This window comes from Pleurodeles waltl, chromosome 12, assembly GCF_031143425.1.
Source record: "Pleurodeles waltl isolate 20211129_DDA chromosome 12, aPleWal1.hap1.20221129, whole genome shotgun sequence".
In the NCBI taxonomy this organism is placed as follows: domain Eukaryota; kingdom Metazoa; phylum Chordata; class Amphibia; order Caudata; family Salamandridae; genus Pleurodeles; species Pleurodeles waltl.
Window position 1 is genome coordinate 558093710 of NC_090451.1, and position 23105 is coordinate 558116814.

The 23105-nt window shown below is 46.2% G+C and overlaps 1 protein-coding gene across 3 annotated transcripts in view; it reads right to left on the minus strand.

Annotated features, from left to right (window-relative positions):
* Positions 1-23105, minus strand: part of WDR59 (WD repeat domain 59) — an 813082-nt gene that overhangs the window by 441471 nt on the left and 348506 nt on the right. For all 3 annotated transcript variants that reach the window (XR_011199955.1, XM_069217643.1, XM_069217642.1), the window contains exon 15: positions 13144-13239. Coding sequence is in view for 2 of the 3 variants with exons in the window: in XM_069217643.1 (XP_069073744.1) it covers positions 13144-13239 (96 nt within the window). In the remaining variant the exon portion in view is untranslated. The remainder of the gene's footprint in view (positions 1-13143; positions 13240-23105) is intronic.

Consider the following 23105-nt stretch of genomic DNA (forward strand, 5'->3'; position numbering starts at 1 on the left):
TGGCATGTTCACATTTTCTTTGGCGAAGAGAACAAGCTTATCTAGTGTGGGCACTGAGGTCTGGTCCTGTCCATGATGATTACGAGGTCCAGAACCTGTTCTGTGACTCGGAGGGGCACACCAAGTACAAACGCATTAGCCTTACATGGGACTACTTTCCATGTCCTGGGTTGCTTGACAAAGTGGTGGGTGCACTGTAGTACTGAACATACTTTTATCCAGGGGTAATGTGAGTGTGATGCCTAGAGGCACCACTTGTGTAGGCATCCCCTTAAATATGACACCCAGTGTTGACATTCCACATGTAGGTCAAGTGTATGTATGATGTATGTTTTGTAGCAAGACTACAGTGTTGTCATGAGAGTATAATTCCTGGCACCAATGGGATCTACTTTGGATTGCCCTTGGTTTAACATTGCTCAAGATAGAGGTGAAAATGACAACTTCTCCAGAGTGTGTATATTTATTGTCTGCATTCCTGGAACTGCAGGGAGGAGCCTATATACTAAAATGTAGGAGGGTGAATAGAGGACGACCCTCAGAATATCAATGAGGACCTTGTAACAGACACTGTCTGATTAATTCTTCCTGAGTACTATCATTTGGCTAGCGGTTGAGAAATGGGGGTGAATCAGCAGCTCCTGTTGTTAGAGGTAGGGAAGTTGCTAGGAAAGGTCTGTCCCTTTTGTATTTCATTGAATACTACTGTATGAAAGCTGATGATAACCAGATGCATAGCCTTCATAATCCTTGGTGCTTATTTATTGATACTCCTGTTTGCAACCAGCATCTTTACTATCTGTTGAATCATTACCTTGCACAAAGGCTATGTCTGCACTACAGCAAGAAAATTAAATGTAAAAGGAATCACCCCAAAAAGATTCTTGGATTTTTGACAATGGATTAACATCCCCTGTGTGAAAAGTCAGTTTAAAGGTGGGACCCAAGCTATCTCACTTTGTTCCAGTTCCAAGTTCTTTGTGACCAAGGAAGGGAGCACTCCAGAGAGTACTCAAAGAACTACTTTGACTCAGGGCTGGTGTCTGTCTGACAGTCAGTCTTCCAAAGGTGAAAGGATATCATCTGAAGTTTAGTCAACGTGGTGTGTCTAGTGCATAGAAGTCTGCCTGCTCAGTGATGGAAGGACTGTCATTCGTCCTGCTGGATGAAGGACTGTCCAGGAGAAGAAGCTCAACTGTGCTCCTGGAATGTGCAGCACCCAGAAGCAAGAACTTGTTACAGGTGGTGTAGCTGGCAATGACCCAAATGTTTAGGTGGTCACCCATTCTTCCTGGATAGTTAGTGTGGTGAACCACATTAATAATCAACAAGCCCCAAGCAACCATAGTGTGCCACAAAGCATCACCCTGACCAGTGGGGTCAGCTCCACGGCTGCCCCAGAAGTACAATGAATCCTGTGTAGCCCAACCATGCCACCATACTAGACAGCCCCCAAATGCCTGGAGGTTGCAACTATCAAAGACGTGTGACCACTGCTGAGGCCTTCCATGCTGTTCTTTCACAAAGGTTGTAAAGAGTTTGCCCGGATAAACCTATGTGAACATGGTCTTACATAAAACAGAAAGAAGCAATTGGCTGTCTATAGGGATTATTTAGTTATACCTGAATTGGATCAAAAATAATTAAACATCCCCTGGGCAGCCTCTGTGCACAAATAAAGACTGCTCTCACTGCTTCGCCCAACAAGATGCCCTGTGTGTCAATTTTTCAACGTTTTTTTAAACTGTTTGTTTGAAGCTCCATGTCACTGTACTTAAATGCATTCTTTAAAATAAACAATATTGGAATATCTCACTACTGGAATTCAAACATACTTAATTGCTTTCACATAATCTATATGTATGCAAAATTCCAAATGTATCCTCAGAGCTCTCTACTGAATAATCAGAACAAATGAGAATAAATAAAACAAAAAGAAAATCATTTGGCACATTTATTTTGGCACGTTCAAAACTTAACATTATGTATACCTTCATTTGCACAGGACTGGTTCAGAATTCAAATGGGGTGCCTCAACTGTATTTTACTTTGCAGTCCAAATTATCTGTGAGGAAATCATAATACTTCCTGTATTTACGGAATTGGATTTCCTCTTGCTCAAAGGTCAACTTGTTCCAGCCCACTTGAGCCAGGCCTTCTCAGGAAGCAACACGAGGACATGGAGTCAACAGAAATTCTTTGAATCTCTTTCCACTTGTGATGCTACTGGTCTCATAGCTGGATGACCTTGGTAAACACCGAAGGGGGGCTGAAAGGCCAAAGGGAAGCTCAGCAAACTGATAACGCTCCTGGCTCACCATCAACTGCAGGCAAGGTCTGTGTGCAGGCAGAACAGGGATGTAGGAATAAGCATCCTGAAAGTCCAATGCTACCATCCAGTCTCCAGGGTCGAGAGCGAATAGGACCTAAGCCAGGGTGAGAATCTTGAATTTTTCCATTTTCAAAGCATAACGGAGAGGGTGAGGTCTAGGATAGGACCAAGTCTTCCATCCTTCTTGGGCACAACAAAGTAGAAAGAATAGAAACCATAACCTATCTCTGATGCTGGTGTTCTCTCATTTGCTCCTTTAGTCAGAAGGGCCTGTACTTCATGTGGCAAGAGCACAAGGTGGTCCTCCATCAGCTGACTGGGGGACGGTGGAAGTGGCATCAGGGTCTGTTGGAAATGGGGAGCATAACCCCGTTGGACAATCTGAAGCACACGTTGATCTGAAGTGATCTCCTGCCATTGGGGCAGATACTACCGGATTCTGCCACCAACTGGATGCCCAAGCTTGGGGGAGAGCAGATTGGGCAGACCTCAGGCTTTGGGCCCCGCAAAACTTATGGGAACCATGTTTGTGGTCAAAAAAGGAGTGTGCCGGCTGACTATGGCGGCTAGGGTGAAATTTAAATGGTTGATAACTCCTACCTATCTGCGGAATGTGGCTATTGTGGGGCCGCAGTGAGCTCCAATGACCTGGCAGTGACTAATGCCCTTGAATCTTTCCACGGCCGAATCTGCTTTAACGCTGAAGAGGCAAGTCCCGTTGAAGGGAGTGCCAATAAGGGATGTTTGGACATCCCCAAAAAGCCAGTATCCCTCAACCAAGCATGATGTAGCACCACCATTGAAGCAATAGTTCTGCCTTGTGAGTCGGTCATTTACAACCCACATATGATCATGAACTTTGCTGCGTCTCTTCCATCAGCAATACCTCAGGAAAGTATGGTATTGGCATCATCCGTAAGCATGGGCAGCTCTTGTGCAACCATATCCCACACAGTATGGGTAAAAAGGCCCAATAAACATCTGGTGTTCTCAGACTGCAGTTCCAAGCTGGAGGAAATGAAAATGTCTTCTTACTGAAGGTATCTAACCTCTTGGATTCCCTATTGTGTGGTAGGGAATGCACCGGGATCTATCCAGGAGGTTGAGGCCTGTATCACCAGATTCTCAGGCTGGGTACCCAAGAGCGGGGCAATAGCGACAAGCTTAGGCTAGACCTTGAGCATGACATCAGTTAGGGCTTCATTAAAGAGATACCCCGGGCTGAAGTACCTCTGTTAAGATTTTGGTCTTAATCTCGACCATGGGCAGTGTTATGTCCAGGATCTCACGTCACTCTCAAGACTTCCATCACAAAAGAAGCCCCTTCCTCTGTAGCCACTGTGGGAGGAGAGAGGAGTGCAATGTCTGGTGAGGTGCCCAGACCATTAGCGTCATCCAGGACCTCAAACAAGTTGTCATCAGCCATGGACTCTGCTAAGGGACATAGGGATCCTTAGATCCCCTCCTTGCATGTTCCTCAGTAGGCCCTTCAGGTAAACAGAACTCCATCTTCAATGCTCTATTGCTTGTCTATATATCACAACACAGTTATATTGTCCATTAGGATTTAGACACACCAACCATGAATGAAGGGGAGGAATGCCTTCAGGACTAGGTGAATTGCCTGCAGCGCAAACAGATTAATATGAAACACCTGCTCCTCTGTAGATGAGTTCTCTGAGCTCCAGTTCCTTCAGAAGGGCTCTTCACCCTCAAGTGGAGACACCCTTCAATACCCTGGCCACGGCTGTAGGGGGACAAATGTTATCCCACAGAGAAGGTTAATTTATCTCCCCCACAAGACCACATCTGCTGCAGGATCCCAGGAGACCACAACAGTATCCGATAGATTGTCATTGTGCTGGCACCACAGTCCATGGAAGCACCACAGCAGAGACCTCAAATGCAAACAGAAGTGCCTCACAGGAAGATAAGGGAAGCTAGCAGACCTTGAAGGCATAGTACCATCAGGACTAAGAATAACTATCCTCCCACAATGGATGAAACCATCTTCTGGATATCTTGGATCCTTTGAGGAGCAAGGAAGGCACAGAGAAGAGAAGTGTTCAGAACCAGCTCTATCAATGGGAGATAATGGGAGAGCTCCAGATGAGATTTGGCCTGTTGGTGAAAAAGTCTAGGTCGAACAGCAGAGTTGACTCCGACTGCTAATGGGGCCTCACCACATCTGGCAACTCTGCCTTGATCAGCCGGACATCCATGTATAGGAAGATTAGAATACCCATATATCTAAGATTTGCTAAAACCACACCCATTACCTTGGTGAAGATCCAAGGTGCCAAGGTCAAGCCGAACTGGAGTATACCAACTTGGTAATGGGTGGAGCACACCACCAAAAGCAGGTACTTCTGGTGTGACCACAGGAGCGGGATGTGGAAATACACAACCTCTAAGTCGAGTGACACCAACCAATCTCCTGATTTTCAGAACCCGAGCTGAGGTGAGCATCTTGAACTTCTGCTTCCTAAAGTAAAGATACAACATCCTGAGAAGTAGGACTGGTTGCAGACCGCCATTCTTCTTGGTAACAATGAGAACAGAAACCCTGCCCCATCTCCTTCTCTGGAACTAATGCCATTGCTACTTTTAGATGGAAAAATTGTCTTTGTATAGGGAGAACAGGCCTTGTAAAAGGCAGGGAATACTCTTTTTATTACCTGCTGAATCCACTGATCTGATGTAACTTCATCCCAGGATTTTGGAAAGAAGGACACACAGCCTTTTACAGGCTCCTGGTGTGCTGGTAAGAGGAAACCAGACCTGCTCTCTTTGTGGTGCAGGGAACGAGGAGGTAGAGGATGGGTGCTACCTATGGTTCTGCCACTATATCGTCTGACCAAAGAATTTTGGGGTTGTTGCACCTGTGTCTGAGTGGTTCGCCACTGGCAGAATACAAACAGAATGGAGAAGAGCTGAAAACAATGAAATTGGCACTAATGCTTTTGGGGCTGTAATGTACTGGAGGCCTAGGGATCTAGCTGAAGCTTTCTTAGCTTTAAATTGTGCTACAGCAGAATCCGATTTGGAAGGTTCATGAGAGTGGCTTGCACATCTGTTGTAAATCTCGACGTGTAAAGCCAAGCATGATGGCGGACTGGTACAAAGGAACCCATAATGTAAGCCGTACTGAGGGCTGAAATAATGATGTGTGCAAGACCTCCTGGCTAGTCACCAATGACTCCTTGAGGTCCCTGAAACATTAGAGACAATCAGTTAGGCCATGTCCCACAGGACAAGAAGCATTCCAAGATTTTAGCGCCACACTTCAGGCTGAGAAAACGTTCTTGCCCCAAGCCTCTAAGCGTCTAGATTAATTATCCAATGGGGTAATCAGAAAAGTACCTGAAACCTGTCCTGAAGAACAGATGGAGATGGATGAGTAGAAAAGAAGTGGCGGTCTCCCGGGGTAGGTTGATAGCATGTTACCACTGGCAATTCACAGTTGGTACAGAAGGAGGTTTCGCACATACTGCAAGTACTGGCTCCAATAAGGCATTACTAAAAAGCAGCAATGGTTCCAAGGCTGTGGCAAAAGGTAGGAGGGCTTCAGTAAGTATATTAGTCTTAATGTCAATTGAGGATGGGGAGGTAATTCCAATAACTCAACTGCCTTCTTTCACTACTGAATAGAAAGACATTACTTCAGGGGGTAGAGGTCTTGAAGGGAATTAAATCTCGAGGTGAGTGGGGCAGTCCACTAGCTTAAGTGATGCATGCACATTCAGCCATTGTATCTTGTCATTCCCCTGCCTCATATAGGTGGAGGGGTCTGAATCAGAGCTGAAGAGCTCATGAATCATTTGGCTACAGGATAAGGCAGTTTCACATCAGTACGTCTCTTCTTACAAGAGTCCTTGGGCCTCTCTTGTCGATTTGTGTAGTGGGACAAGGTTGGACCCAGTGGCCTTGGGGCTATAAATGTCAAGGAAGGGTGAGGAGACAGTGTAAGCGGCCTCAGGGGTTGAGTCGGTCATGGCACCGATGGCAGAGTTGGTCCCATGTATTTCTGTGGTGGCATAAAGAGAGCTGTCGGGTAGGCACTGGAGCTAGAACAACGGCATAAACATAAGCATGCCTTAAGGCCACATGGGGCCCTAACAAGTACGAAAGGGGCTGCCACACTAGAATATATGCTGAGCATTGCATTGAGCAATGCTCCTGGATCAGAGTCTGGGATCACAAAGTCCGGGTAGAGTGGCAACGGTGCTGGGGGTTGTCCAGAGGAGATGAGGTCAAGAGTTAGCTCTGGCGGTGCTGAAGGGGAGTCTGCCGGCAGGTCCGGATGTAATAGCACCATAATGAATAACTTCAGCACGAAGAATAAAGATCCTGAGGGAATCGGAGGACACCTCAGTGACTTACCTTTTGACGGGTATCTCTTATGTTTCCTGTTCTTGTGGAGCGAGACAAAGGTGACCTCAAGTGGGCTCGGAAGTGACATCTGTCTCATATTCCATTGCAGGCCTGTGCCACCATGAACAGTCTGGCCTCCCATTTCTTAATTACCTTAGGGTTCATGCTAAGAAATCCCTCTCAGCATTTGTAGACATGGTTTGACCCCAAGCACCAGAGACAGGTTGAGTGCTTGTCAATGACAGACATCTGTCCCTTGCAGACTTTACATGGCTTGATGCTTGGGCACTTCAGAAGCTAGCGCTGCACTTTTGTTTTATTTTTCTTTGAGAGCAACACATTAAAACTCTGAGAAACGGTTCAAGTTGAAGGTGCAGAAAAAAGGAAACACATGTTGTTGCACCAAGTACGTATGCTTTATTGCTTTAATGACATCACCAGGAGTCACATCTGGTGCTCATGTGAAGCCAACATACACTACCAGTGTTGCATAGCTTTGACGTTTCCAGACTAACACATCAAATTATTCAACGTGAGGAATCTGCAGGTATAACTAACCATCAGAAGTATAATTTATGTAAAAGGTATACAAGAATTTTTGTTTCTTACTTTTTTTAAATTTGAGCAAACATTGCTTACCAACTGGGCAAAGTGCATTAATTTTGACACTACATAAAGAAACTGATTGAAATTGTAAAAGCCACAAATTAGTGAGCTTCAGAGATTCATCTTCAAAGGAAAGAAATATACTTTATAGTCAGTCTTAAGTGCCTCGCCAATATCCAATGCCCATTAATCAGTAAGGTTGGTTAAATCATTAGACACTTTATCTTGCGAAAGGTTATGTGATTCCTTGATAAAACTGTGTGCAGGGAACATGTGAACAGTCATAATGTTGTCAGCAGAAACATGGCCTAGGAAGTAAGCATGAACATTGTATCTAATGAAAGATGCTTTTAAAACATGGTTTGAGAATAACAATTTAAAGACAAAGTTCTTCAAAGCTCACAATGATTTTAAATCACAAAGCTAACAATGTGAAACTAAGGTGTGCAAATAGAAACATTAAAACAAGGGAAAATCCTATACTTGGTAGCTGATTTAACATTGATAGATAGTAATTACTCAGATGGAAATTCCCCCGGTATGGCGGAATTTTCATCCCAGTAAATTTGCATGCAGAGGCAGGTTGTTGGTTTTCCAGGGAGGGTTCACCTGCAGACGTAGGGGAGCATCTACAAAGTCAGGTCTGATGGCAATAAGAAACATTTTGCACTTTAACAGCCCAAAATGCATAGATTGACTCCAGTCAAGGGAAGAAGTATATTAATTTTCAGGACAGGGAGGGGATGGTGAGGTGACATAAAAAAACAGATGTGGGTGTTGGAAAAGTTACGCATACAAACATACGTATGTATTCCATTTACACATCTAGAAACATACAGCTGCACTTTTCCATATACCTAAATTGATATGTAATTGAATTCTCCAGGCAATCTTCTCCAGTAACAAATTCAGTGGCAGCTCCTCTGGTATGGAGGAGGAGCATCACCCCCCCCCACCCCCACCAGCAGCTGAAATCTTGAAAAATAAAATGATAATAAACCATGTTTATTATCGTTTTGTTTTCGTGTGTGGTGGTACCATGGGGATGACAGGCAGGTTGAAGTAGTGGTGGCACTGCTGTCATTGCGCATGTGAGTTTGGCCAGCCTTCCCAGAACGGCCAAACCGACATGCGCACTGAGCTGTCTCCAACCCGAGCTGTGTTGCTGGTCTGGAGACCGCAGGCACAGGCTCAGGCTCCCAGTCTGCCTGGAAGCACAAAAATCGAGAGCACTCAGACAAATCCTGGTGCTGCTCTCATGCTGTCAGCAGCATGAGAGCAGCGTTAGGATTGGCTGCAGGGTAGTCTGGGAGCCTGTGCCTGAGGTGCAGCCTGAAAAGCAGCAATGCAGCACGCACGTACGTTTTTTTTTTTTTTTGTGCCCCCACCCTCTCCCCCGCCACTTTGCCCCAACACTATCCGCAACTGTACAAACTCCTGAATACTCCTTAAATATTTTGGAATTCCATTAAAAATCAAATCTGTGGGTGAGCGTCAGGACCTCAGAGACCTTGGGTGATGAAGTAAGACTTATGCCCCAGCTGGTGTCACTAGGAATCTGAGTTCACCAAACTCTGGACTGCTATAGCCTACTATTCTGCAATTTGGCCCTGATGGTGGCCTGTAGCGATATTCTGAAACACTGGGGGGCACCCACTGTGAGGGAGCAGATGGAGAGGCTGGACTGGTGTATGGGGGCTGAGTATGCGTAACTAATATACCACCCATCTCAACTGTGAAGCTTGTTGTGGGGATGTAGCTACAGGAAGAAAGTGGTCAGCAAAAATTAAAACCTCTACATCAATTACATGGAGTTGCTGTTGAGCTCTTTTATAGTTGTATGTATGACCAAGGACGGGGACAGGCTTCATCCTCTTAAAAATGGATACTATCGCAGCAGTCCATTACATCAACTCCCTGGGGGAACTCAGTCTAGAATCCTGGCAGATGAGCCAAAAGAATTCTGGCACTTGTGCTTGAAGAGGGAAATCTCAGTGGAACCAAAATACATAGCAGGCACTCTGAACCTCATAGAGGATTGGCACTCCAGGCATGTGCGTGACTCAAATTATTGGTAACTAGACCAAGTAATTTAGTAAACGTGCTGTAATAAAATAAATATTTTTCAGATAGTAAAGCACAGGAGAAGTCCCTGTGTTGAGGATCAGATTCAAAAATGGATCTGTATATTGAAAAGCTATTTGTCTCTCATGACTACATTAAAATGCATGACGTGTTGTTAGAGATGTTTTTGTATTATCATGTCAGACTGGCATGCAAGCAGGTAACTCCTGAATTACCACAGGAGCCCTCTGCCTTTGAGCTATTTGTATTGTGGAAAAAACATTATTAACATCTCTTTACACTTCAATCCAAATAGTGGCCATAACACATAGCATACCATCCAGGGATAAATGGAATGCTGACTTATGAGGTCTATAAACAGAGAAGATAGGAGAATATTATTGCTCCCCATCAGGAAAGTTTTTGCAGAACAGTCCGTTCATCCATTTTCGATGCTACACTTCATTTGTGTTATGGAAGTAGGACATTAGGCAGGACTCATGTTGTGAAAGATGTCATGCTGCAGATAAGGAACTTCCCCATCTGGTCTGGGACTGCCCAAAGGTGAGGGGGGCCTGGAGATGTGCTATAGAAATCCTCACCCTCTCCCAAATCTTCCATAAAAATCTCCCATAAAAAAACCTTGGCATCTGGCTTGACAGCTCACGTATCCTCGACACCTAAGCCAGGAAAGTTGTTGCAAACTGTTATGGTATGATCAGAATGCTGACAAAAATATTAGATCTCCTTTCATTCTCCACAAGAAGGCTTGTTGTACACGCATTTGTCCTCTTCCAACTTGACTATGGAAACTCCCTGTACTTGGGTTCACAACAAAATGTGACAAAAAGTCTGCAGGTAGTACGAAAAGCTGCTGCCCATTTACTACTAAAAGTCTTTAGGAACCAATCCATCTTGAGCTTTTTGGCCTCAATTCACTTGTTACCAATTTAGCAGAGTATACAATGTAAGGCCCTCTGCATAGCTTGTAGGATCTATCACAAAAGAGGCCCCCAGCTGCTTCAGTCCTTACTACAGCCATATCCCCCTAGCAGGATGTTAAGATCTGCAGATGCAATGCAATTTTCAATTGCAGAGAATTCGCAAAGCAATGAGTGGTGGCAGGTATTTTTCCTATCTTAAGCTATGGAACTCTCTCCCATTTAGGACTCACACTATCCAAGAGGACGTCAGTTTCAGTAAGCAGCTAATACCATGCTGTTTCTAAAACAAACTACCGGCGGTTTAAGGCTGGGAAGCTCCCGGATCACCATGCACTCTATAAATCACATAGAATAGAATAGAATGAAAGATGATAGACATGTTGTTGATAGCATTGCTAGGATGGACAAACCCAATCCCTCATTCAAATAGAAGAGTTGTTGTCTTGGCACTGCTGTTAGATAAACGTGAGGTCACCTGCAACTGAGGAAAGGGGAGAGGGCCAACATTTAAGATGTGGAAGTCTGACTTAATTTACTATAATGATAATTAGATTTATATGAAGTTATGCTCACTAAGGCATACTGTCCCAAAGACATATGGACCTCTCTCAGCCAATTCCCATTGGCGGAGAAACTGGAAGAGACAGTGGCTGAGGAATGAATTTTACTAATACTTGACCTGAATATTGACGACAGGTAATGCACCAAGAATACTATAAATACTCTTGTTGGATGAATGTTGAGGGAAGAAGCATGTTAATGGCCCACAGAATCAGTCTTTTGTTGTTTTATAACCTGATACCGATAATGTCATACAGGGGCTGTGACAACAGAGTGGTAATTCTCTTTGGAAAAACGGTAATGTTTTGACTGAGCTAATCCTGTAACACACCTGGCAGATATCCTAGCTGTTGTGTATTGGTACAAAACTCAATAATAATAAAAAAGAGTTTCAATTAGGCATTTCATTAGCAAGGAGCTGCTGATTAGTCTTCCTGAGCATTGTCATTTGCTGGATGATAGGGTTGAAGGGTAGTGCTGCAGACTCAACTGTGAATGGTGATGTAGCCCTTAAGTGAGGCCTGGTCTTTTGTCTTTCTCTGATTACTCCTTCATGTGGGTTGATGACAGCCAGGTGTAGAAACCTGAACCCTCTTTGTGTCGCTATTGTGGGTGCCCCGGGATGGAGATAACCTTGCTCACTCTAAGCAAAGGCTGTGTCTGGAGTACAGCCTAGAAAGGACACATGAAAGAACCTCCTCAAACTGGCTCACCAGTTGAGACAGATGATACATATCTCTTCTCTGCCAGTCGTGTGCAAAAGTAGGACACACTGCACCACATTGTGATTCCAGTTTTGAGTGCACTATGGCCATTTTTGCAGAGACCTAGTGGGATGTTCCCAGGAAATAATAAAGCAAACTATATCAACTCCTACATAGCTCCCCATTGTTCCATGGCCCCTGAACAGGCCATGGAACAATGAGGAGCGGAATGTATACTAAGACCACAATGTAGAAGACTTGCCTATAGGTCCAGAGAAGTAGGATATTTTCCACAAGGTATTGTGGGTGGGGGCTGTGATCAGATGTAAAGACAATTTACAGTGAATCTAGTAGCTTCAGCTTATCTACGTGGTTTAGTAATTGATTAAAGCAAAAAAAACAGATGATGGGTGGAATGCTGAACAATGCAAACATTCACCGCCAGTCACAAAGATCTGGGTTTAATCCATTGTTTATCTGCCCGTCACGCCACACCAGTTTGGCCCCAGCCGTATGCAAATCAGTCTTGACCCTGTTCCCCATGGGAACAGTCCAGCCCGAACTGCCAAGCAAGGTCCTCCCTGGACCAGAAACAAGCATCCTGGGACTGGTTTCAGGGCATCACCCTTCATCAGCCAGGCTAGCTTGAATCCAGTTTCACAGTGAGCTCACAACCCACTTCTGGGAATCCTCTTCCCACTTAAGGCGACAAAAGAAAAAAGAACAGATGATGCACAATGCAAACATTCACCCCCAGTCACAAAGCTCTGGGTTTAAGCCATAATTCTTTTGCCCATCACGCCACCCCATGGGAACAGGGGCAAGACTGATTTGCATATGGCTGAGTCCAAACTAGTAGGGCATGGTGAGCAAAAGATGATGGATTTAACCCAAATCTGTGAGTGGGGGTGAGTGTCTGAAAAGTTTCAGCATTCCATCCATGCGGAGAGGGGACTTGTGATCCCTAGGGCAGCAGCGCTGCATAAGACTGCCGGCACAGCCAGCCTGTCGACTAGCGGAAACCTGCCAGTCCTGCCGGTCGGACCGTGGCGGCTCCTCCATGGTCACAATGTGGAGGCCGGACCGCTACTTTGGCGTAATAAGTGGCTATATCTCTTGGGAGGAAACCATGTGAAAAAAAGGAACAAGAAAATGATGGTATAATGTAGATTTGGGCATAGGATGGGGGCAGAGTCGACGGAGTATCATCTGGTCTCATGCTCAGTGATAGATCAGTGTTTCACGGATACCATACAAGTGCTAGTTGAGTATCAGCCAGCAAGCATTATAGATCAGAGAGAATCCCCTGTAACCGCAGAGCAGGGAAGGATCACTGTAGTGTTATTTTTGCAGCAACTGTGAAACCTCCAGAAGAAATAAAGTAGCACACCAACAAAATCAAGTATTTATTTTGGATGGGAGCAAGAGTGTGCTGGGGTAAAAAAGAAAAAAAGAAATACAAAACTTTACCTTAGTTATACACACCATAAAAACCAAAACAATACTACAGATAATCAGAAAAAACATGCAGAAAAAATTTGATTGAAGCTTGTCTTACCACAAAAGACTCAAGAGAGGACACAAGCTGCCGCAAGCAAGGCTCAAGACAGCTCTGATTCCGCTTCACTTTCTGTAGAGAGGTGTCTTTTAGGATCTGCAATTATAAAACACAAAGACTTCTCCATGAAGGACAAAATGAAACTGTGTTATTATGAATCACGCTCAACAAGGTCACAGACCCAATGATATCAGACTCTGAGTGGGTGACAACAAAGCAGCAGTCAGGCTGCCAATATAATGTTTGCATTTGTAGTCACCAATATTTCAACAAACAGGATTTCAGTATGTGAGACTGTTGTGTAGGTGCCTAATTTCAAATGAAAACAGACATTTATGTTACACTTAACTGTTTTTCCTGGGTTATGCACTATCGTATTCAATGCTTCACTACCATTTTTTAAATAATTTATTCAACATTCTAGGAACTCTGTTCTGGATTTAGCCCAGTGTAATTTATTTCATCTCCTATCTTTAATGGTTTAGTAAGATTAGATGAAAGTTTAACCAGGCTAAAAATGTCTTTTCTCTGGAAGCTCAATATCTGAATTCTGTTTTTGGCCATGGAAGCCATTACAAATATCGTGAAGGAGTTACTGAGAAGTGAACTAAGCACCGATTGTAATTAGCACTTAACTTTTAGTCCAGTTTCCCTGAGCTGGCATTAAATGGCCTAAAAATGAATGAATCATGTGGGAGCAAAAAAATGGCACCAACTGTAATGACTTTTGGTGACAAAATATTCTGAGGTCATAATCCCTTTCAATCACAGAGTAAAACACCACTGTATCTGCGCCTGGCAATGCTCACATTGCATAAGATTATAAGAGTATGATTTTTGTAGCTTCCCTCATCAAAGTTACAAGGCTTGTGGGTAGCCTCACTGGCAGGATGGAAAGACTTTAGACTCTTGACCACAGAGAATCCCTGATATTGTGTTTGATTAAATGTGCATATGGTGAATGCGGGAAACACATGAAAGATAAACATCCTTTACAACATAGTCTTTAGCACAAATGACCTTTACCACGCAGCTAAGTGTATAGTTTCTTCCTTTACTACATGGTACTTTACTAGGCAGAAAAGTATTTTTAAAAAGGAGAAAAGGTGCAGGTAGAAGTAAAGGGAGGTAAGGGTGATTTTAAGGCTAAGCGGTGGGTAGAGGAGAATGGAGGTGAGGGAAATTTTAGGTTTTAAAGGAGGGTAGAAATAGAGGGAAGTAAGGGTAATTTTGGGGTTCAAGGGAGGGAAGAGATAAGCAGGTGTTAGGAGTAACATAAGATTAACATACATACATACATACATACACACATATATATATGTATATGTATATATTTATATAGTGATCTCTTTTGGGCGGTGCTGTAGGAGTTTTTGCATCTCATCCCAGTGGGCTCTATCATATCTGGCAAGAAGTGCTTACAAATTTGCAATTACCCATTGGTTGGCCGCTAGCGTGGCCACTCTCTTGCCAGCTGCATCAAACTTCCTACTGGGTCTGTAGGAGCAGGTTTATACTTTTAGTCAATTCTCAGAGTAATTACTCTAGCTTTGACTGGCTCACTGAAAATTTGGTCAGCATGTTTGACCATTACAGCTAACATGGGAAGGCACTGATATCTAGAGTGAGAAGAAGACAGAGTGTTGAACAAGAAATCTTCCTCTAGGGGCTCAGTATGCATAAGCACCCCATGATAAGCAGCTGCCCTAGAAACGACCTGAGTGTAGGCAGTAGTGTCCTCTGGTGGAGAAGGCTTGGAGGGGTATAGGTCAGGATCATTAGCTGGAATAGGATCCGGGTCATATAGATCCCAAGGATCCACTGTATCTCCATGAGAGTACTGTGAATGCACTGGAGAAGGCAACGGTGGTGGACTACTGAGTGGAGGTGAAAAAGAAAGCTGGGGAGAATGAGGAGAAGTAGGGACAGGTGCTGGTTTCTCATTTTGCTTGTGGATTTTTGCTGGTAGTTGAACATAGTCTAATTCCTCTCGAAAAGCCAGCTTTCTGTTAGTTTTCAAAGGAGGTGCAGTAATAATTCTGTCAGTCTCTTTTTGTATATGAATCCTGGATTGTCTTTCATCCATAACCTCCAATATAGGTTGAATCTCAGTGCCCTCATCAGAAGGTGTCTAAGATTCTTGCATTGGTTTCGAGGTTTGTTTGAGTTGACTCGAAAGTCCTTGATCCTCTATGTCAGAGGATTTTCTTTGGTTCCAAAGTTTGAGTCTTTTTCGGTCCCAAAAATGGAGTCGGCTGATTCGGCTCCGAAGCTTTGACTCCGAGGAGTGAGGACCCTTACTGGAGTCCCAGGTAGAACTTTTAAAGGACTTAATAGACTCCGAAGTAGGCCTTTTTCGGCGCCGAACCCGAAGGTCGGTCAACAACAGTCTTTTTTTGGGTCGAAACATGGCCTTCCGGCAGTGGTGTACACAAGGCCTTCAGTGCTTTTTTATATGTGGGCCTAGGGGCAGACATACTCATGTGCTGGCCAGCAGTGATAAGCCTATTTTCGTCTGATTCTTACTCGGAGTCGGTACCTCGGATGGAGATTGCTGTCTGCGCCTGTTCTTCCATGACGTGGCGATGTTCTGTACTTTTCGACGCCATTTCTAATCTACGGGCTCTTCGATCTCTCAAGGTCTTGTTGGATCGAAACGATCGACAGGCCTCGCAATCCTCTTCTCGGTCCGGAGAAAGACACAAATTACAAACCAGGTGTTGGTCTGTATAGGGAAACTTTGCGTGGCACCAAGGGCAGAATCAAAATGGAGTCTGATCCATCAGGCTTCCACATGGTAGCCCTGAACAGGCCCGACTCGGGCGCACGCACCCAGAAGGGTGAAATCTAGATTCCGACTGTACTATCGATTCGAGGCTAGATGGAAAACGTGATCGAAACAATACCGATGATTAAATACGTTTTCTAAGGTTTTCCGATTCAAAATCTCGGAGCAAGAGGAAACACATCCTAATCCGACAGCGGAAAGAAAACAATCTAACAATGGAGTCGATGCCCATGCACACTTTAACCGAGAGGAGGAGTCACTCGATCCCGTGACTCCGAAAATACTTCTTCAAAGAAAAACAACTTGTAACACTCCGAGCCCAACACTAGACGTCGGAAGAGCTATGCATTGCATGTGTATCTGCAGCTACACGTTCCATCGGACCTATAAAAACAAAAACTCTACTTTACTGAGCTAACTATATCTTGCCCCAGTCATGCAATGCTTATGACTTCACATATTACATCTCTCATGGCCTGTTAATTATTTCCCAACCTATTTATTGATATTTAAAATATAACAATGATCTGCAAGATCCACATTGTCACCTCCTACAGCAGGAGGAGGTGACAGCACCTCCTCCTTCTGCATACAGATAGAACCCAGGACCCCTCCCCCGGTAGAGACAGCACATGTACTGCACCTCTCAAATAGGGCATGTCATCCTCAGTTCAACCAATTGAGTGACATAATTTACATCAAAATGTGTGCCAGCTATTCCACAGACTCTGCAAACATGAACCAGTACATATTTCTTTTCTTGTCCAGACTGTGGGCCACATTTCTCTGGGCTACTGCCTGCCCCAGCATTATCCTCAACTGTTGTGCTCTGCCCACCTTGGTGTTTCCACACACATTGAGGATACATTGTTTCGCTGACATAGTGATACCCTCCCCTCTCACGTGGCCATGCAACTGATGATCGCCTCCCAGTATCAGTGTATCTCAGGACAGTCCCTAAGGATGTGGAAAAAGGTGCTTACTTGCCCGCAGTCTCGCGCATATCTCTCATCTCCCACCCTACCATTTTTTACCATTGTGGTGTGGACATAGTAAAGCGGTAACAGGGATGTAACAAGCATAGCTGGATTAATCGAAACACAGATTGAATGGCTACTTCTCTAGGGGTGCTAAGGCTTCCTCCCATTCACTATCCTCTATTTCACCCACATCCAGTTCCCACTGCTCTCATAGTCGTGTTAATACGTTTTTAAGTATGATTTAGTTTTTTTTTTTTTTTTTAAGTCAGGGAAGTGGCCTTACGTGGTATAAACTCATCTAACAGGCAGTCCTCAAGAGGCAAGGACTCAGAAATTCTGGCTCCTTTAGGGATAGCAGCCTTGAGGGCATGACAGATATGTAAGTATTGGTATACCTAGGAGGGGGCCAGTTGATAGTCTCGTTGTAGTTCTGCCCAGGGGAGAACATCTCTGTGGGCCCAGAGATCGCCTACTCTGGAAATCTCCAACAGGTCCCATTTACCAAACCCTGGTTGCCTCCATAAGGACCCCAAAGCCACTGTGTCCCATGGTGGGGGTCATCAGTGTGAGCTTCCCTTGAAGGGGTATGGCCGAACACTGATGGAACAGGATAGGAGCTGTGGTTCTCCGGGCTGTACTCCGCTATCCACAGGCACCCTGCCTTTGAACCCCCACACTGCCTCCCCAGATGTGAAGTACAGACTAACTAATCCATGTCGACTTCGGAGCTGTGCCCATATTGCCTGCACATGTTGATGCATTTTTGCTTGGAGGGTTAAATGTGGAGGACGTGAGTTTGACCCTGGTTGGACCGACTGTTCCAGGGAGTACCACTGCCCTCTCCCGCCTGTTGCAACTTGTCGCCTGCCACCCAGATGGGACTACCTGTTCTCGGGTGGTTCGCCCTGCTTTGGAACTGTGGACAGTCCTAACTACCATCAGTCACGTTGAAGGGGGAGGCATCTACATCGTGCTTATAGCGCTGCCTCTTCCCCCACTGCCCGAGACGCATTCTTGCTTGGGGGCCAATTGTGGAGGGTGTCACTTTCACCCTGATGGGACTGACTGTTCCAGGGTGTACCACTGCCCTCTCCCGCCTGTTGCAGCTTGTCACCTGCGGCGCTGGTGGGACTACCTGTCATAGGATGTTCTTCCCTGCTTTAGAACTGTAGACAGCCCCAACTACCATCAGTCGCGTTGAGGGGGAAGGCTTTTGTATTCAAGTGTGTTTTATGGATTTTTGTATCTGAAATAAACAGTTTTAAGAGCCTGCACTGCCTTTGAAACAGTGACTTTGGCGACACTTTAGAGAAGCCGCGAGGCTCTTCATCAAAATGGCCACATTGATGGAAGTCGCAGGCTGCATTTCCAGCGACTGGTCCTGCTAAAGGCCCCAGGGGGTTCCTGAAAACTCTGTTGGCCCCTTTAGAGCATGTGTGCAAGCCTGTAGGTGAGGGGAGCGACTGTGAAAGGGACTGCGGACAGAGTGGCTGGGACCACAAATGTACAGGCTGAACAGAGAGCTGCCTCCTTGGTGTGAGCCTTGAGTCGGTTTTGCGGGGAGTGGTGCCCCTTCTGGGCCTGGCCAATGATCCAGTTGACCCAGCCTGACTGTGCTGGACTGTCCCCCTAAACCAGAGAAATGACTGTGAATGGAGCGGTTGTGTCCAGAGCAGTTGTGACCCTGCCCGCATTAGCTTGCCACGTCACAGATCCATTGCAGAGGTACCTGTCCCCTCTCCCCCGACCAGCATCACTTACTTGGGGCTGAGCGGCTGGGACCACGCACACAGCAGCCATAAGAGCTGCTTTCCTGGAGTGGGCGCCGGGCTGCTGCTCGGGTGGAGAGCTCCTTCTGGGCCTTACTGCTATTTCTGATGGCCTCGCCCTGAATGTGCTGGGCTGCCCACCTGCAGAATATTGCCACATCAGAGAGGCCCTATCCAGAAGTGCTGTGACCACAACTGCAGGAGCGTGGGGGGCTGTGGACTCGACAAGGATCCCAACTCACCAGGGAGGTACCTGAAACCCCCCTCAGGCCGGCAACAATAGAGCCCTTGAGCTACCTGTGTTGTCCCACACCCTTTCACACAGAGGTGCATACCATCATAACTGGCAATGGCAAGAATCTAGTTCCTATATCGGAAGGACTTCCTGACATAGCACCTCTTTAGGCGGACAAATGTGGAGTCCAGGGAGGGCAGTGAAGGGTCCTGAGAGATTGAACTAATTCCCATACTACGGGTGCATTATCTGCTGCTGGGAGAGCAGAGCCCCCCCAAGGAGAGCACCCCGTTGGCACCTTACTGCCCTGCATGGGCAGCCATAGGGCCCCATCTCCGGCTCACCAACAGACACTGGGGGGCCGGTCCGGCTGCAGTGACCAGAGGATGGGACCCATAACTGACCTGCCCGGTGTCCTTCCTTGAGGACTGCATCTGAACCCCCGTGGCTGCCCACAACTTGACTCCCTCGGTGACTACGCAGCCTGGTGACAGCCTTGTGATGTCGCTGCTTGCTACCCCCTCCTCAATTATGGATCTGTCCAGGCCTCACAACCATGGGTAGTATTCCAAGCGGAGTGTGCTGCCTGAATCCTCTCCCTCTCAAGACTGGTGCCCTGCAGCTGCTGCCGGATGGTATTAGAGGGAGGACGCTCCTCAGGGAGACAGTAGGAAGCAACAATGAACTCTATCCTGCAGGCCACCTCCCGGGAAGCACTGGAGTTCAAGACTGGCTGCAGATATAGAGCTTTTACGCAAAGACCATCGCAGGCTAGTGGAAAGAGCCGCCACCACCACAGAATGTTCCTTGGGTGACACTGCCCCCGAAGTGACTACCCGGCGAGAATGGATGGCAAGCATGGAGGACAAATCAATGACCCTCGAAAGTAGGACTAAGGACGGAGAAAACAAGGCATGCAGAAATAACCTATCAATCGTTAGCCTACCAGTACACATAGACAGCCAGTCTGGGAAGATGGTTACTTTTCTGGAGAGTTGGCTCCACAGTGAGCTGGCCCTGGGAAAGCTATTCCAATTCTACACTCTGGAATGGGTACACTGTGTGCCAGCATGTCCACTGATGCCTGGTGCAGCCCCACAACTGGTGGTAGCCAAACTGCTGCAATTCAGTGAGGGTGATCATAACATAGACTGGGCCCGACAGATGGGACCTATCATGGTGGAAAATCAGAGGGTCATGATTTTTCCAGGTCTTCTCCAGAGGGGTCCAGAAACAACAGGCCTCTTTCCTGGAAGCCAAAAAGTGGCTCAGAGACTTGGGGATACCCTATGCCATGCTATCCCCTGCACTGCTGCAGGTCACACAGGAGGACTAAGTACACCTTTTACCTTCCCTGCCTTGCTTTGGGACTGGATAGAGCATCTCCCCCAGTCTGGAGGGGACTCTATCAACACTACATGGAAAAAGAGGAGGGGGAGATCCGGAGTGGTGCCCTCTCAAATGCAGGCCCTGCATGAACAGGGGCGAGTGGTAGAGGTGGTAGCGACCACCGGTGGAGCCAGATCAGTAGTTGGGGAAAAGGAGCACTATGGGAAGACCTGCAGGACACTGACTTTGACCATGGCTTGACAAGCTCGCATAGCTCCAGGAATTTAATGCCTGTGGTTACGCCTGGTGATTCTCATGAAATTGTTTAGTAGCACTGTTATGCTTATTTAAGGCTTAACCGCTATCTGAAATTAACCTGCATTGCTATTATATACTATTCCTGATCCCTCACTGGTTACGGGTTGATCTAAGGCGAGCTTTTATTCTGACTACCTGTCGGATGGTGTGACATGAGGCCAAGAGGCGCAGTAGCTGGCACCACCACCCACCATTTATTGAAGCTGTGCGGAGACTGACTGAACAGAAGTTGTATGTTTGCTTGGATGGGGGATCTGTTCCTTCATGTCCTGGGGATGGGAAGTTGGGTTACTGACTTGTGGTTCATAGGGTTAATGTGTGGGGATGCCCCTGTCCAACTGCACAAATGTCTGCCACAGCAGTTGTTGACCGTCACCCACTGTCTGTAACGGGGGACTTGGCCCAAACATAAATGCCACTCTTACAATGTTTCCCTATGGCGACCTCCTTAACTTATAACTTTATGAGTTTAAATGTGCAGGTACTTAATAGTATGACCAAGCATTATAAAGTGTACGTGTATCAGAAAATAAGGGGAGCCTACATAGTCCTCTTACAGGAAACCCACCTCACTGCCATGGAAAGTGATACTTTACACAAGAGATGATGGGGTCAAGTGTATGCCACCACACTCTCTGCTATGCCAGGGGGTTCTACTGTGGATCCGCCCCAAAGTACAATTCCAAAAGTTACATGAACCGATTGAACCTGCAGGGAGATATGTGCTTGTGACAGGATGACTGGCAGGGCGTGACCTGGTGATAGTGGGGATATATGCACCCAACACGGATCAAGGTGGGTTCTTTACTGAACTCTCCCAGACAATAGCCCCCTACCTGACACAGAACATATGGTTGAGAGGTGACTATAATTGCATTGCAGATCTGACACTCGACAGATCCCACCCACCACTTCTGGCCTCCCGGGTCCTCTGAAAGGCTAGTCTCTTCTCACAGTGGCAGTAGAGCTGGGAGTTAGTGGATTCCTGGAGGTGGCTCCATCAGGTAATCAGGGGTACTCCTTTTACTCAGGCATGCATGAGCTCCAGGTGGGCCTGGACACATTTCTATGCTCTCCAGGTGTGCATGGGGTAGTTCAATACCTATGCAGGACACTCTTGTGATCACAACCCTGTGCTGTTCTACCTGGACTGGCGGATGGAACGTTCATGCATACTATACTGGCGACTGCATGTCGAGACCCTGGATAATCCAGTGTTCAACCAAACTATTGGCGAGGCTATATGAGACTATTTTATATTTAATGAGGCTACTGTTGTCTCTCCACTGATTGGCTGGGATGCATTCAAAGCAGTTATTTGGGGGTGCTGCATAGGAGAGGTAGTAGGGGTGCGATGAATGTTAGCAGAAGCAGTGGACTCCAGTAATGCCTGGAACAGGCAAGGCCCAGAAACCCAGAGCAGAAACAACACTTAATTGATGCGTGGAAACAGGTGGTAACTAACACTGAAAAACTTAGATGCTTTGACTACCTGGGATATATGACCCGAGCACACCCCAAATGTGACAGAGAGGCGGCCCTTCTGGCCTGGCTGACCAATCCGCTATCTAGAAGATCCCTGATCCTTGAGGTGGTTTCAGAACTTAGTGAGCAGCTTTACACACAAGAAAGCATTAACTGTAGATATCAGGACTATTATACCACAATGTTTGCTCCCCGCCAGCATTATACCTCCTTCTGCTAATCAATTTTCTAGGCCAAATGGCTCACCCAACCACTATGTATGAAGAACCGGAAGCCCAGGGAGAACCCATCTTACTCCAGGAGATGCAGGCAGAAATGAAGGCCATGGCGAAAGGCAAGGTTCCTGGAAATGATGGCCCTCCAGATTGATCCATATGCTGCGGCCACGGAAGCAGGACCTTTGCCCTCATCCATGAGGAAAGCACTAATAATTCTATTGTTGAAAGTGGGTCACCCTCCCCCCTTGGGACGTCTGAGCATACCGCCCCCTGTCTGTGCTCAAAATGGATCATAAAATATTGATCAGGATTTTGGCCACCCTCCTCCTGCCCAGATGCCCAAGATGATTCATATGGACAAGACTTGGGTCATTCCGGGGTGCAATAGTGCCCATAGTTTTCATCAGCTCATTTCGACATTAGAGGCAGATATGCTAGGGTAACATATGGTGGGGATTGTAACAATCAACACAGAGAAAGCCTTTGATAGCCTTCACTGGGATTTTCTCTATCAAGTAATGGCAAACATGGGTCTTGGGGCTAGATTCATTAAGTAGGCTGCCCTCTTATACTTGGAGTCCACCACCCGCATTCGCACAGGCAGGTGTATCTCTGAGTTCTACACCGTGGGCCGCGGGACCCAGCAGGGCTGTGAGCTTTCCCATTTGTTGTTTGCCACTGCAGTCAAGCCACTGGCTAGCGGAGCAATAGACCTCCTGAAATGCTTTGGTAAAGCGTTAGGCCTGTATATCAGGGCCTCACCTGGGAGGGGACCTGCCTAAAGTATCTGGGAGTTAAGACAATAAACCTCATGATCTCCAGGAGGGTAATATCAGCATG